The sequence below is a fragment of the Eutrema salsugineum genome, unplaced genomic scaffold, assembly GCF_000478725.1.
Source record: "Eutrema salsugineum unplaced genomic scaffold, Eutsalg1_0 scaffold_6, whole genome shotgun sequence".
NCBI lineage: Eukaryota > Viridiplantae > Streptophyta > Magnoliopsida > Brassicales > Brassicaceae > Eutrema > Eutrema salsugineum.
In genome coordinates, this window is record NW_006256547.1 from 414,669 (window position 1) to 427,670 (window position 13,002).

The following is a 13,002-nucleotide window of genomic DNA, read 5'->3' on the forward strand; positions in this document are numbered from 1 at the left end:
AAAAATTAGCCGCTCAGCTCCGCGAAACCCCAATTGGTCGGAATTGAAAAAATGTCCGGTGATGATTCGACGGAGGGTGGCCGAAGACGCAGGCGAGGCCCGGAGTCTTCGAATCGGAAGGATGGCCTTGACCGGCTGAAGGCGATTCGGGAAGGGGGGCGTCGGCGATCTGGTGGTGGGTACGATATTAAGTTGCAGGAGCCGATTTTCGATACAGTTGATGAAGAAGCGTACGATGCACTTGTTTCTCGGCGGCGCGAGGAGGCTCGCGGGTTTGTAGTCGACGATGGGGAAGATGGCGATCTGGGATATCACGACGGGGGTGAAGAGGAGGATTTTTCTAAGCCCAGCGGACCAGAGTCGACGGATGAATCGGACGATGGTGGTGGGTTTAGCGGGAGGCTTAAAAGGAAGAGAAGCGAGAAGAAGAAAGGAAAAGAAGAAGCCCAGCAACCTCAGGTTAAGAAGGTGAATCCGTTGCTTAAGGCTGCGGCTACTATTACAGGTGAAGGGAGACTTTCGTCGATGTTCACATCTTCGAGTTTCAAGAAGGGCAAAGAGACTGATAAGGTGAAATGTGAGGGTATCCTTGACGAGGTGTTATCAGAAGTTACTCCAGACGATATGGATAGAGAAAGGCATAAGAGAAGGAAACAACCAGCTACAGTTCCGATTACTTTCTGCAGGAACAAAAATCAGGTTTCTGTTAACTCGAGCATGGGAATGCAGGTTCCAGAACCCACACCCTCAATTTATCAGAGTGATTGTGTTTTCATGGAGAATGAGTTGATGAAAGAGGAAGATATGACAGAATCTGAAGTCATCCCGCCGCGTAATTCTGATAATATGGACTTACGGGGAAGCGATAGTGTTATTGAGGATGGGGACAAGGTGAAGACCGAGTCAGTAGATAAGGGGGTATTTACATTGAATGCAACCACTGATATGAAAGAGAAGGATTCAGCTTTAAGCGCCACTGCTGGTTGGAAGGAAGCGATGGGCAAAGGTGGAGGTGAGAATGGAGATCCAATTGGTTCTACTTGTGAAAGGCAAACGGAATTTGATGTGGATGCTGAAGGATCACTTCGTTTTTACATTCTTGACGCTTACGAGGAGGCTTTTGGCGCCAGTATGGGCACAATATATCTGTTTGGGAAGGTGAGTCTCTTGGGATTTTTACTCATTTTCTTCTTCTTGAAAGTTGTTATTTGGTGCTCTGGTTTATCTAGAGATGAATTCGGATACCTCTTTCCAACAATTCAGGTTAAAATGGGAGATACGTACAAGAGTTGCTGTGTGGTAGTTAAGAACATCCAGAGATGTGTTTATGCTATTCCAAATACTTCCATATTTCCTTCCCATGAACTAATCATGCTCGAGCAAGAGGTGAAAGACTCGAAACTTTCTCCTGAATCCTTCCGCGGGAAGTTACATGTGAGCTTGGCTACTTGTTTTACATGCTTAGAGGAAGCAATATCCTTTCCTCTGTTATTTATTGGTTTTGGCCGTGTCTTCTCAGGAAATGGCATCAAAACTGAAAAACGAAATTTCTCAGCAACTGCTACAACTCAATGTTTCAAATTTTAGCATGGCGCCTGTTAAGGTTTGGATATTGACTTATTTTTCATGTATATTAGCAGCAATACTATTTTTTGACTCTCAAATCTGCTCTATATGGATGCATACCAGAGAAGCTATGCTTTTGAGAGGCCTGATGTGCCTGCTGGCGAACAATATGTTTTCAAGATTAATTATCCATTTAAGGTACAATTTCAGATGCCCAAAAGAAAACTAAAATTTTTGTTTCTTAAGTTTCTTACATCTCAATACAACTCTATGTCACTTTTCCTTTGTTATCACAGGATCCTCCACTTCCAGAAGATCTGAAAGGGAAGTTTTTTTGCGCTTTGCTCGGGTCTCATACCAGGTTCTAGCTCTTACTGCTGAATTTCATTACCTTTCTCTGAATTTGGTTGTTGGTCAGTCAAGTTTGCATTTACTGTCTTTTGTAAGCTTCTTAGTTAACTACCAATGCCGGCTATGTCAATTTTTCTGTGTTTATTAAGTTATTTTATATGCAGTGCTTTGGAGCTTTTTATCCTTAAAAGGAAGATCATGGGACCTTCATGGCTCAAAATTTCAAATTTCTCTACCTGTTCACCTTCTGACCAAGTAAGGCCTTAAAATAGTGCCATGGATATCTTACTAGTGATTTTGAGTTGTTTTTATCTCCAATAATGAGAGTACTTGACACTTAAGCAGGTAAGTTGGTGCAAGTTTGAGGTTACTGTTGAATGTCCCAAGGCTATCACTGTTTTAGTTGCGGAGGAGAAAGTGATTCATCCTCCTGCTGTCGTTACAGCCATAAATCTAAAGACTATAGTCAATGAAAAGCAGAACATCAGCGAAATTGTTTCCGCTTCTGTTCTCTGCTTTCACAATGCCAAGGTTTGTTCTACAACATTTGACCAATGCTTCTAAGCCGTTTTTTCTCTTTGTGAAGAATATGGATGTATGAGCATGACATTACTAATCACCGCTAGTTATTTGTACCGTGTGTTTTTGTGTTTAAGCTGGTTTGTGGACCTATTTTTCTTGCTCAAATGTCATGTCGACCTGAGTAGCTTGACTTTTGATGTGCGTGCTCCATGATATTTCAGATTGATGTTCCAATGCCAGGTCCAGAAAGAAAACGATCTGGTATTCTGAGTCATTTCACTGTTGTTAGGAATCCTGAAGGGACCGTAACCCCAATTGGTTGGAAAAAAGAAGTGGCTGACAGAAATTCAAAGAACGGCTGCAGTGTTTTGAGTTTTGAAATCAGGTATTTCGCAGCTCTGTTGCTGTATAGGCCGTGCTTATGATCCATATATATCTTTGGCAATTCATGTTGCTTCATCCAACATTTTTTTTCCTTTTCTTACTTCAGTGAAAGAGCATTGCTGGGCCGATTGTTTTCGGAGCTGTACAAATTGGACAGTGATGTTCTTGTGGGACATAATATATCAGGTTTTGATCTGGATGTCATTCTTCAAAGAGCCCAGGTAAAGCAAATACTCTTTTTACCATTAAGCAAAATGGCTGCGCTCTCGTAATTTTTTTTCCTATGATGTATGTTTTCATTTACACGCCGAGGATCTAAAATGTGCTCTGGAGGACGTGCTGTTATATTACTCGTATCTTTTTTTTTTATCTATGATGTGTTTTTTCGTCTTCTCTGTAGAAGTAACTTTTTCTATTTCTAGGCCAAGTAGATGATATTTGACATTAATAGGCCAGCAAGATTTTATCTTATGCAGTTTACATCCCTTAGTCCCTCAGTCTCTGCTGTTGTAAAGGTGACGTAACAGAGATATGAACATCGTCTCTCTTTTTCTGTATGCTGAATGATTACTGTGCAGGCTTGCAAAGTTTCGAGTAGCACGTGGTCCAAAGTTGGCCGTCTCAAACGCTCTTTCATGCCTAAGCTTAAAGGGAACACTAATTTTGGGTCAGGAGCTACACCAGGGCTCATGTCTTGCATTGCTGGAAGACTCTTGTGTGATACAGATCTATGTTCTCGTGACTTGTTGAAGCAGGTATGATGCTCAACTCTTTCAAGCAGTGAGCTGAAGCTCAGACCATCATGTATAAGTATCTGGTTCTTGCAGGTCAGTTATTCGTTAACAGACCTTTCAAAGACACAGCTGAACCGGGACAGGAAAGAGATAGCGCCTAATGATATTCACAAAATGTTTCAGTCATCCAAAACACTTGTGGAACTTGTAAGTTCTTCAGTTAGGCTACTCATGTTGTTTTATGCATATGAGTTTGTATCACTTCGTTAGAGGCGATAGGTTATGATTCTTGCAAAGGAAATAATTTAGTGCATACTGGAGAAGAATAATTGAATTGCAGATAAACATCAGTTGACGTAAGGTTGATGTATGATGAATGACTGCATCTTAATTACTTGCTTGTTAACCTTTTGGTTTTCATCGGTTCAGATTGAATGTGGTGAGACAGATGCATGGTTATCCATGGAGCTCATGTTTCATCTAAGTGTTCTTCCTCTCACTCTCCAGCTTACAAACATAAGTGGGAATCTTTGGGGGAGAACTCTTCAGGTAATGACTCCCGTTTCAGCCCTCCCCACTCTATCCGAGAAGTTATGCACTGGGGACTCATGGTTCTTTTTTTTGTTTGTTCATTACCAGGGAGCCAGGGCGCAGAGAATCGAATACTACTTACTACATACATTCCACTCGAAAAAGTACATTCTCCCGGACAAAATTTCGCAACGTATGAAGGAAATAAAGTCATCAAAAAGAAGAATCAATCATGGTCCAGAGAACCACAATGTAGATGAACTGGAAAATGATCCGTCTAAGGACAGCAAAACAAAAAAGGGTCCAGCCTACGCTGGTGGACTGGTCTTGGAGCCAAAGAAAGGCTTATACGACAAATATGTGTTGCTTCTTGATTTCAATAGTCTTTACCCTTCTATCATACAGGTTAGCAGACTGTTTTATATTTCTCAAGCCTTGGATGGTTGGTTCCTCTTGTTTTGTAGATAACGGTCATGGTAATTTCAGGAATATAATATCTGTTTCACGACTATACCACGATCAGAAGACGGAGTTCCTCGTTTACCTTTGAGTCAGACACCTGGAATTCTTCCAAAGGTATATTTACCATTATATTGTGACTTTTCTTGATTCCGTATAAATTCTCAATTTGTTATCGGTCTTCAAACACCTAATCAATAGGTTATCCCAACCTAATCAGAAATTAATAGAAATAAATAAAAGCTCAACAAACAAAAATAAAATTGTGCCCCATTTCGTTTCTTTTATCTCTCAAGGTGTATGCGGAAAATCCTTAGATTAATGTGACCTAGCTGTTCAGTATTGTATAACTGATTGCTGTTTTCTGTATTTTAAGTAAAATCATCTTGAAATCATCTTCTAAACCATTGCTCTGCATTTTTTGGTGCCACGAGTTTAATCTTTTCTCCTTGCTCTGGCTAATCATGAATCTCACTATATGTCTTTGTTTAGTTGATGGAACATTTGGTCAGTATAAGGAAAAGCGTCAAACTAAAGATGAAGAAGGAAACAGGTCTCAAGTACTGGGAGCTTGACATTCGGCAGCAGGCATTGAAGCTCACAGCTAATAGGTTTGTATTTATGGTTTCAGCTTGTGCCGGAAATAATGGGGAATCACTACTTTGATATTAATGTGTTTTTAATTCATTCTAACACAGTATGTATGGATGTCTGGGATTTTCTAATTCAAGATTCTACGCTAAGCCTTTAGCAGAGCTCATAACACTACAGGTAAGTTACGTTTTCTAGTGACAAATTTTTCTTTTTCTTTCTAATTCTTTGTGTGATCCGATTAATTTCCTAACATTGCAGGGCAGGGAGATCCTGCAAAGAACCGTGGAGCTTGTCCAGAATCATTTAAACCTAGAGGTATCTCCTATACTTTTAGTCCCACGAAATGTATTATAGTAGAGTAATTAATGTAATGTGTCAACATCTCTGCTTTATTAAATGTAGAGTTCGACATCTTGCTTTTACGCAGGTAATTTACGGTGACACAGATTCAATCATGATTCACAGTGGGCTTGACGATATTGAAGAGGTGAAAGCCATTAAGACAAAAGTCATCCAAGAGGTTGGTTGGATAATTTATTTGTCTCCAGCATTTCACCTTATGAAGCACCCTTAGTTCAAACCTTTCTATGAGTAAACCAATACGCATTAATTGTCTGTAACTTTGATGTTCGGTTTATAAAGTGGTATAACTGTTCTTGGTAAGAGCTTCCTGGAGCAAATTATAGGCACTCACTGTAAAAGCAGACATTTGATATGGGTCTCACCTTCTCTCTTTCAATTTCTAGGTCAATAAGAAGTATAGATGTCTAAAAATTGACTGCGATGGCATATATAAGAGAATGCTTCTTCTCAGAAAAAAGAAGTATGCTGCCGTCAAGTTGCAGTTTAAGGACGGGAAGCTTTGCGAGGTAATTTTTAATTTACACATTCTGACCTCCTTTTGTTTTAGAAAATGTTTGGTTACTAGTTGCATTTTCAATGCAGGACATTGAAAGAAAAGGTGTGGACATGGTTCGTCGAGATTGGAGCTTACTCTCTAAGGAAATTGGAGATTTATGCTTGGCTAAAATCTTGTATGGAGGGTATGTTCTAAAAACATTCACTACAGAATGTATATTGATTTACTCTCTCAAGCAAAGCACCACAAATGTCGTCTTCTTTGCAGGTCGTGTGAGGATGTTGTTGAAGCAATTCATAACGAACTTATGAAGGTAACCTTTGTTGATATTTTTAAAGTTTATCTTCTGTATCATCCTCTACAAGTTGCTTTGTCCATGTAACAGATAAAAGGGGAAATGAGAAATGGGCAAGTTGCACTTGAGAAGTATGTCATCACCAAGGCATTGACTAAGCAACCAGAAGCTTATCCAGATTCCAAAAGCCAACCACACGTGCAAGTGAGTATGAGAGCTATTATTCGTGCTTAATATTTTATACTTTTTTCACATTTTCACTGAATTCTCTGATTGTGCGGTTGAATCGTTCTTCCCAGGTCGCACTCAGAATGAGGCAACGTGGTTATAAAGAAGGTTTCAATGCTAAGGATACTGTACCGTATATAATCTGCTATGAACAGGTTCCCAGCACCGAAGACCAGCTTAATATTATCAGACGCCAAATCGTCTTTCAACTAAATCTTTTATCCTTCCTCTGTGCAGGGTAATGATAGCTCTGCCAGCTCAGCAGGAATTGCCGAACGTGCTAGGCATCCTGATGAGGTGAAATCAGACGACAGCAGATGGTTGGTTGACATAGATTACTACTTGGCACAGCAGATTCATCCGGTGGTTTCTCGTCTATGCGCAGAGATTCAGGGCACAAGTCCTGAGCGTCTAGCCGAGTGTTTGGGACTTGACCCATCAAAGGTAAAACCGCTTTCATTTAAGGCAATCTCCAATTCCATATCTGATGATCTCAGTCCATGATAATATGATATAATGATTGGAAGTAATTATTTTTTAATAGTACCGAAGCAGATCAAACGATGCTACGGGCAGTGATCCTTCTACATCCCTCTTATTTGCTACAAGCGATGAAGAAAGGTAATGCTTCTATGTGTAATTTACTACCATGCCTCCCTCCCTATAATATTTTCTTCTCCACGATTTACAATATTCTTAGAATTCACGATCTGCAACAACGTAAGTTACATGTAAAAAATGCAGATATAAAAGCTGTGAGCCGTTAGCATTAACATGCCCCAGCTGCTCTGCTGCTTTCAACTGTCCATCTATTACTAGTTCTGTTTGTGCATCGATCAGTAAGAAATCTGCAACACCTGAAACAGAGGAATCTGATTCTACATTCTGGCTTACGCTGCACTGCCCCAAATGTCAGCCAGAAGGTAGCGGGGGAAGAATATCCCCTGCAATGATAGCTAACCAGGTAGGCAAGCTGTGTTTAAAAGGATCCTAATTTCTCAGTTTCTCAAAAGAAAAACTCGGTCTCCTTCTGATTTGGTATGTAGAACAAATGCTTTGGTTATCAACTCATTCTCCTGCCTTTCAGGTGAAAAGGCAGATCGACGGGTTTGTGTCAATGTACTACAAAGGCATAATGACGGTACAATAACCCTCTTACTCACCTAGTTTATATCCATAATCTGAACACATGTCGTTATTAAGTCATGCTTATGATATTTTTTTATTGTACATTTTGCCTTCAATAGTGTGACGATGAATCGTGCAAGCACACGACTCGCAGCCCAAACTTCCGTCTGCTCGGTGACCGTGATCGTGGAACAGTTTGCCCAAACTATCCTAACTGCAACGGAACCCTCCTAAGAAAGGTAGATGCACTCATCGACGACCATATTAGAACTCTTGTATTTCTGTTGCTTCACAGAACAACTTCTGACTTGAAGCCGCGTCTTATTATAGTACACCGAAGCAGACTTGTACAAGCAGCTGTCATACTTTTGCCACATCTTAGACACAGAATGCTCTCTTGAAAAGGTTATTACATTACAATCTTTTTATATCAGTGATATCATGATCAGTTTGTGTTGTCTAATAACCTCTCCGCCATATGAAAGAGCAGATGGATATTGGTATCAGAATGCAAGTAGAGAAAGCAATGACGAAGATAAGACCTGCGGTTGAGTCAGCAGCGTCCATGGCCCAAAGTATTCGAGACCGGTGTGCTTATGGATGGCTGCAACTCACAGACATAGCCATTTGATAGTTGTAATAATCATCTCATGTAATTAAATCAGTCTCTCATACTATATTTTTTTGACATCATTATAATGAAAGTACTCGGTTTGGTTCAGTCCTAAAGTTTGAACTATAACTGAACTTTGTAATCTAACCAAATACAACACTCGAAAAGAACTTTTTTGACTCCGGATTCTGCGGCAGGTACTAAGAGGAAATCTGACCAGTTTGACGCCGAATCATCACATCACTGTTTAGGTGTTTTCTTGAAGCCGAGCAGCTGTAGAAAAGCACATTTCTTGGCTTGCTTCGGGTGGTTCACGGTGGTGAACAAGCGAGTGAGAACCACCAAGCAGAGTCTCTATGTTCAACTCTGGCTGTAAGGCCTCATCGACCCTTGTCTGTGTTGGTGGTATAACCGGTGGTAACCGCATGGGGTTTAGGCCTAAACCATTCATAACGGCTAAAGCCTGCATTATACAATCATTAAGTTGTGATCAAATGATGAGGTTTACGAAATTATAATTGTTGTATATGATCTTAGTAAGCCAAAAAGAACCTGAACTTGAAGTTGAAGCTGCTTCAGATACTCTATAGCTTCATCGAGCATTGAGGCTTTATCAGTCTACAAACGAAAAAACGAATCATTCACAACAATGTTGCTCAAGAACCTAAAAAAAAAATCGATCCAAAAGTTTCGTTTACCTTGTTGGAATTCGGTATCAGTTTCTGCAAAGCTTTCATTTTCTCGTTGATCTTGCTTCTCCTCCTCTGCCATATTTTCAGATTCTACTTATAAAAAAAATCTCATGGCTTTTTTTTTTTGGTTCTTTCTTTCTTTTTCAAATTAAGAATAAGGATAAAGAAAAAACCTTTTCAGACAAGTTGTGGAATTGTGTATCAATGTTTCTCTTCAACGAATTACTCTGTCTAGCTCCATTTCTCTTTAGTGTTGTTACCATTACAGAGGAAAAAAAAAAACAAATTTTGGTTTGTTTTTCTTTTGTTCTTATTCATCAAAGAAAAGAAAAATTGTTAGCTTACTTTGTTTTCGAAAGCATATTTTTTGTCGCCGGTTTCAGCGACTGCATAGCCTGCGGAAGAAACCGCTCCGGCGGAAACGAAAGGGAAGGATCGGTCGAACATTTCAGCGGAGGAAACGATTCTCTTCGGTGGGGACGAAGGTTGAGCTGTCGGAGTACGGGACAAAATCTGCCGGAGAATGCTCGAGAGTTCGTCGGAAGAAGATGGAGGAGGAAGACGATCACCATCGTCGGAATCACCCATTTCTCTCTCTCTCTCTCTCTCTCTCTCTCTCTCTCTCTCTCTCCCTCTCTGCGTAAATCCTCACTAAGTCACTGAGGCTTTTCGTAATAAAGATTCGTACTTCATAGGCGGGTAGGTCTGCGCGTGGTTTACGCGCTTAGGAGAAGCGCGTGAGGATTTTGAAGGGTGGGTGGCGACATCTGGTTTCTCACATTACTATTGTCTATTGTTTCTGAATAGTCCCATTACTAATTTGTATTTAGTTCACAACTTTATAGTTATGAATAAAAATAAGGGTATTGATTATGTACTGAAAAGTTTAAAGCATTTTTGGAGTCGTATAATAAAAGTGCATCCTTTTTTTTTCTTTTGAATGTTATAAGTTAAAGCAGTGATGGGTGGAAAATCAGTCATAAATAATACTATTTAATTATTGTTATGACTAAACATGAAAAAGAACAATCACTTCAAATGTAAGGTCTTGCAACAGTTTCGCCATTTCTGACAAATTACGGAAAAAAAAAAAAAGCGATTTTGTTTTTCTGTTTTCCACAGGTGAAGTGTGTATTGTCTTGAGTGATAATAAACGGCATGCAATTCGGTATTATTTATCAAAGGAAACTTCCATATCATTCATTGACTTTAACTTTAAAAACAAAGCTGACATCCAATAAACTCAATCTTTTAACTTGATGAAACAGATTAAAGAGCATTTTGCTTACAAAGAGGACACATGTTCTTGATCATTAGCCATTGCTTGATGCACTCGAAGTGAAATTCATGGCCACATCCGAGTTTAGAAACGTCATCATTGTACTTAAACTCGCACAGACATATCACACATTTCTCCGTTTCACCACAACATTCTTCATATTTTCTTTGGCTTAGATTTCTATCAATGCTTTCAACGTCTAAACCAGTGCAGACATTTCCTATCTGATCGCCTAGCTCCAAGAATTCCTTCCGAAAGAATTTTGCATCAATAAACTTTTGAATATATAATTAAAGAGTTCTAGTTTTACCACGTTGTATATTCAGCTCTTTATTAATGAAATCAAACTGGTCCTTCTACTAAACTAGAGTCCTTCTAGTCTTCTATGACTAGGATTCAAATGCATATCCAATTTAACAAAATGCAACCGATTAAATTACCAGTATATACTGGAAGCATTAAACTTTGTTTCCCATCAAATATATGTTTTAATACGTAAAAACTAGAAATATGTATATAGAAAATCTTCTTATACAGTATATAGCTACATACAATACATATAGAAATTTTATAGTTGAAAAGTAGAAATTACGTAATTTTCACAAAAATCAAAATTTAAAAGTAATTTACGTGATATAAATTTGTATGGTAATATACGTTAAATAATTACATGAATTTTACGTAGAAATAGAAAATATAAATTTTAATTTTCGTAAAATTTTAATAAAAATCTGATTTTTTTTTTCAAGATATAATAACCTCATATATTTGTGTGTGTCTTAAACTAGTATATATGTATAGATAGAATAGATATATACCTCATACGTGAAGGTGTGTTCATCGGAAGACAAATCTATATTTTCTTCTTCCGATAAAATGTCAAATTGTTCATTGGGTAGTGACTGTAACCACTGCTCGACCGCTTCTTCCTATACATTTTCAACAAGTCTATATTGTATCCACCAAAAGCTTAATACTCAAGAAAAGGAGTGGACCAAGAGATGATTACCCTTGTAAGTTCCATTAGAAGTGGATCAGACTCTATTGTCGGAACATCATGGTTCATCTCAGTCGTTGGATCTGATGAGTTGGCACTAACATCGACGGTCGGGAAAGTGTCCCACCGATGCCAGTCGTCTCCACACAGTAAGCGTTGGAAGCTAAAAGCACTATCTGATCTCGGAAGACTGTCTCCATTTTGGTCCATAATTTTGATTGAAAAAAAAATATTATCTGGTTCAAATTATAAAAGGGGGCCAAATTTAGATAATCTAATAAAGATAATTAACACTTTTAATTTTCACCATCAATTCCTCCAGTCAGAAGCAAATACTTGGAGGGACGTGATACTTTTTGGATAAAGTACCACAAAAAAATACGTTACAACAAAATATGTATCACAAAATATATAATAGCTCATCTAAAAGAAAATTTATCCCAAACTTAGTTAAAGAACATAAATGATGAATTAACTTAAGTTTTCAGGGAGACTACTGAAAGTTATAGTTATAGCTACGAAACCTCTAACTAATAACCAGTTCTTTATAATATCAAAATTATACTGTATCAACTCAAAATATAAACTGGAGGATAACAGCATGCATGAAAGAAGTCTCTCAACTAAGAGATTTTATTTATTTTATCTGATATATTTTTTCATGAGATGGTACCAGTATATTACAAGCATACGACATCCAAATAGACTGAAAACTACTTGGGTCTTGGGGGACCATAATTTAGACGGATAAAGATTGATACCTCGCAGATTGATGTTGAACGGATAACTCGTAAGAGAGTGTTATGATGAAGAAACGCTTAAATCATAGCGCGAGAGTGCTAACAAGCTTATAAACACATTTTGTCTATCACAAGAGGATATCGAAGCACACTCCTATCTCATTTCAATTTATGAGATAAAGAATACACATAAATATAAGCGTAACCATGGTTGAAGGATTTAGCTACTTTAAGAAAATAGGTAAATAACAATAAATGTAGGGGAAAATGACCAGGGGTTACAGTTGTTGGGTTTTTTATTGGAGTCCAAAAATGTTAAGAAAATTTAGCCAGCTAGTAAAAATGGAATTATTGCTGGATTCTGGAAATTTACAACTTGCTAAAGAAATGTCTTTAATACAATGGAAATGGATTTTTTTATAGAAAAAAATTACCTATTGCATTACCTTCAATAGAAAATACCAAGTTATAGTGAATAAGTGCTGAAATTAATATATGTATTGGCTTTTTGTTTATGCTTTCAACTTTCACTAAAACGTTTTTTAAATGAAACGAAGGTTGTGTTTTTTATTTTGTCTTTATCTACTACATACACAAGTTCATGACAACTCACTCATTTAGGTTCTTGGATACGATTCCATTACTTGGGTCTCTGAGGCTTCAAATGAGAAAGAGAGATTGGGCCTAACTAACATCATCCCAGTAACTAACGTGAGACTTAAAACAACGGATAGATTTGTTCTCTACATATCAATGAGTGTGTTTCGCTCTCTCTTTCTCTCACTCTCTCTATTCCTTGCTTTTCTTCGATCCAACTAGGTGGAAGACCATCCATCCATTGATTGCTAGCCAGTACATATACATGTGGACGTGAATATAATCGTTTAATTTCCTCCTGTTAGTGAAACTTGCTTTATGAGGTGAATAATTTGATTACATGATTCGTGTGAATACATAAACTTGTAACAGCAACCCATGCAATAAGGATCACGATGGTGGTTGGAGACGCTAGAGATTATATTTATCTTCT

At 38.2% G+C, this 13,002-nt stretch overlaps 3 protein-coding genes across 4 annotated transcripts; 1 reads left to right on the plus strand and 2 right to left on the minus strand.

Moving 5' to 3' along the window:
• The first annotated feature begins 33 nt into the window (after window positions 1–33).
• Window positions 34–8,395, plus strand: LOC18012509 (DNA polymerase alpha catalytic subunit). The gene is made up of 30 exons (XM_006393846.2): window positions 34–1,158; window positions 1,264–1,434; window positions 1,520–1,603; window positions 1,690–1,764; window positions 1,863–1,927; window positions 2,082–2,172; window positions 2,263–2,448; window positions 2,661–2,824; window positions 2,930–3,044; window positions 3,402–3,578; window positions 3,651–3,764; window positions 3,987–4,106; window positions 4,197–4,493; window positions 4,575–4,664; window positions 5,040–5,158; window positions 5,246–5,318; window positions 5,400–5,456; window positions 5,569–5,661; window positions 5,888–6,010; window positions 6,087–6,184; window positions 6,268–6,313; window positions 6,386–6,499; window positions 6,595–6,678; window positions 6,761–6,967; window positions 7,068–7,144; window positions 7,268–7,487; window positions 7,611–7,664; window positions 7,771–7,890; window positions 7,982–8,056; window positions 8,142–8,395. Exons 1-30 carry the CDS (start codon window positions 52–54, stop codon window positions 8,280–8,282), a joined length of 4,557 nt encoding a protein of 1,518 aa, XP_006393908.1. The 5' UTR covers window positions 34–51; the 3' UTR covers window positions 8,283–8,395.
• A 3-nt stretch (window positions 8,396–8,398) lies between these two features.
• Window positions 8,399–9,589, minus strand: LOC18012925 (transcription factor ALC). Of its 2 annotated transcripts, none has more exons than XM_024151221.1 (5): window positions 9,302–9,589; window positions 9,130–9,201; window positions 8,963–9,028; window positions 8,823–8,882; window positions 8,399–8,727 (listed from the first exon to the last, which is right to left on the minus strand). In XM_024151221.1, exons 1-5 carry the CDS (start codon window positions 9,542–9,544, stop codon window positions 8,512–8,514), a joined length of 657 nt encoding a protein of 218 aa, XP_024006989.1. In that variant the 5' UTR covers window positions 9,545–9,589; the 3' UTR covers window positions 8,399–8,511. The 2 variants fall into 2 exon arrangements, with proteins under 2 accessions (XP_024006989.1, XP_006393909.1); XM_006393847.2 differs by having other exon boundaries at window positions 8,817–8,882.
• A 636-nt stretch (window positions 9,590–10,225) lies between these two features.
• On the minus strand, window positions 10,226–11,442 carry LOC18011515 (E3 ubiquitin-protein ligase MBR2). Its single transcript, XM_024151017.1, has 3 exons — window positions 11,245–11,442; window positions 11,054–11,164; window positions 10,226–10,483 (listed from the first exon to the last, which is right to left on the minus strand). The coding sequence occupies exons 1-3, from the start codon at window positions 11,440–11,442 to the stop codon at window positions 10,226–10,228; spliced, it is 567 nt and encodes a 188-aa protein (XP_024006785.1).
• Between the last annotated feature and the right edge of the window lie 1,560 nt (window positions 11,443–13,002).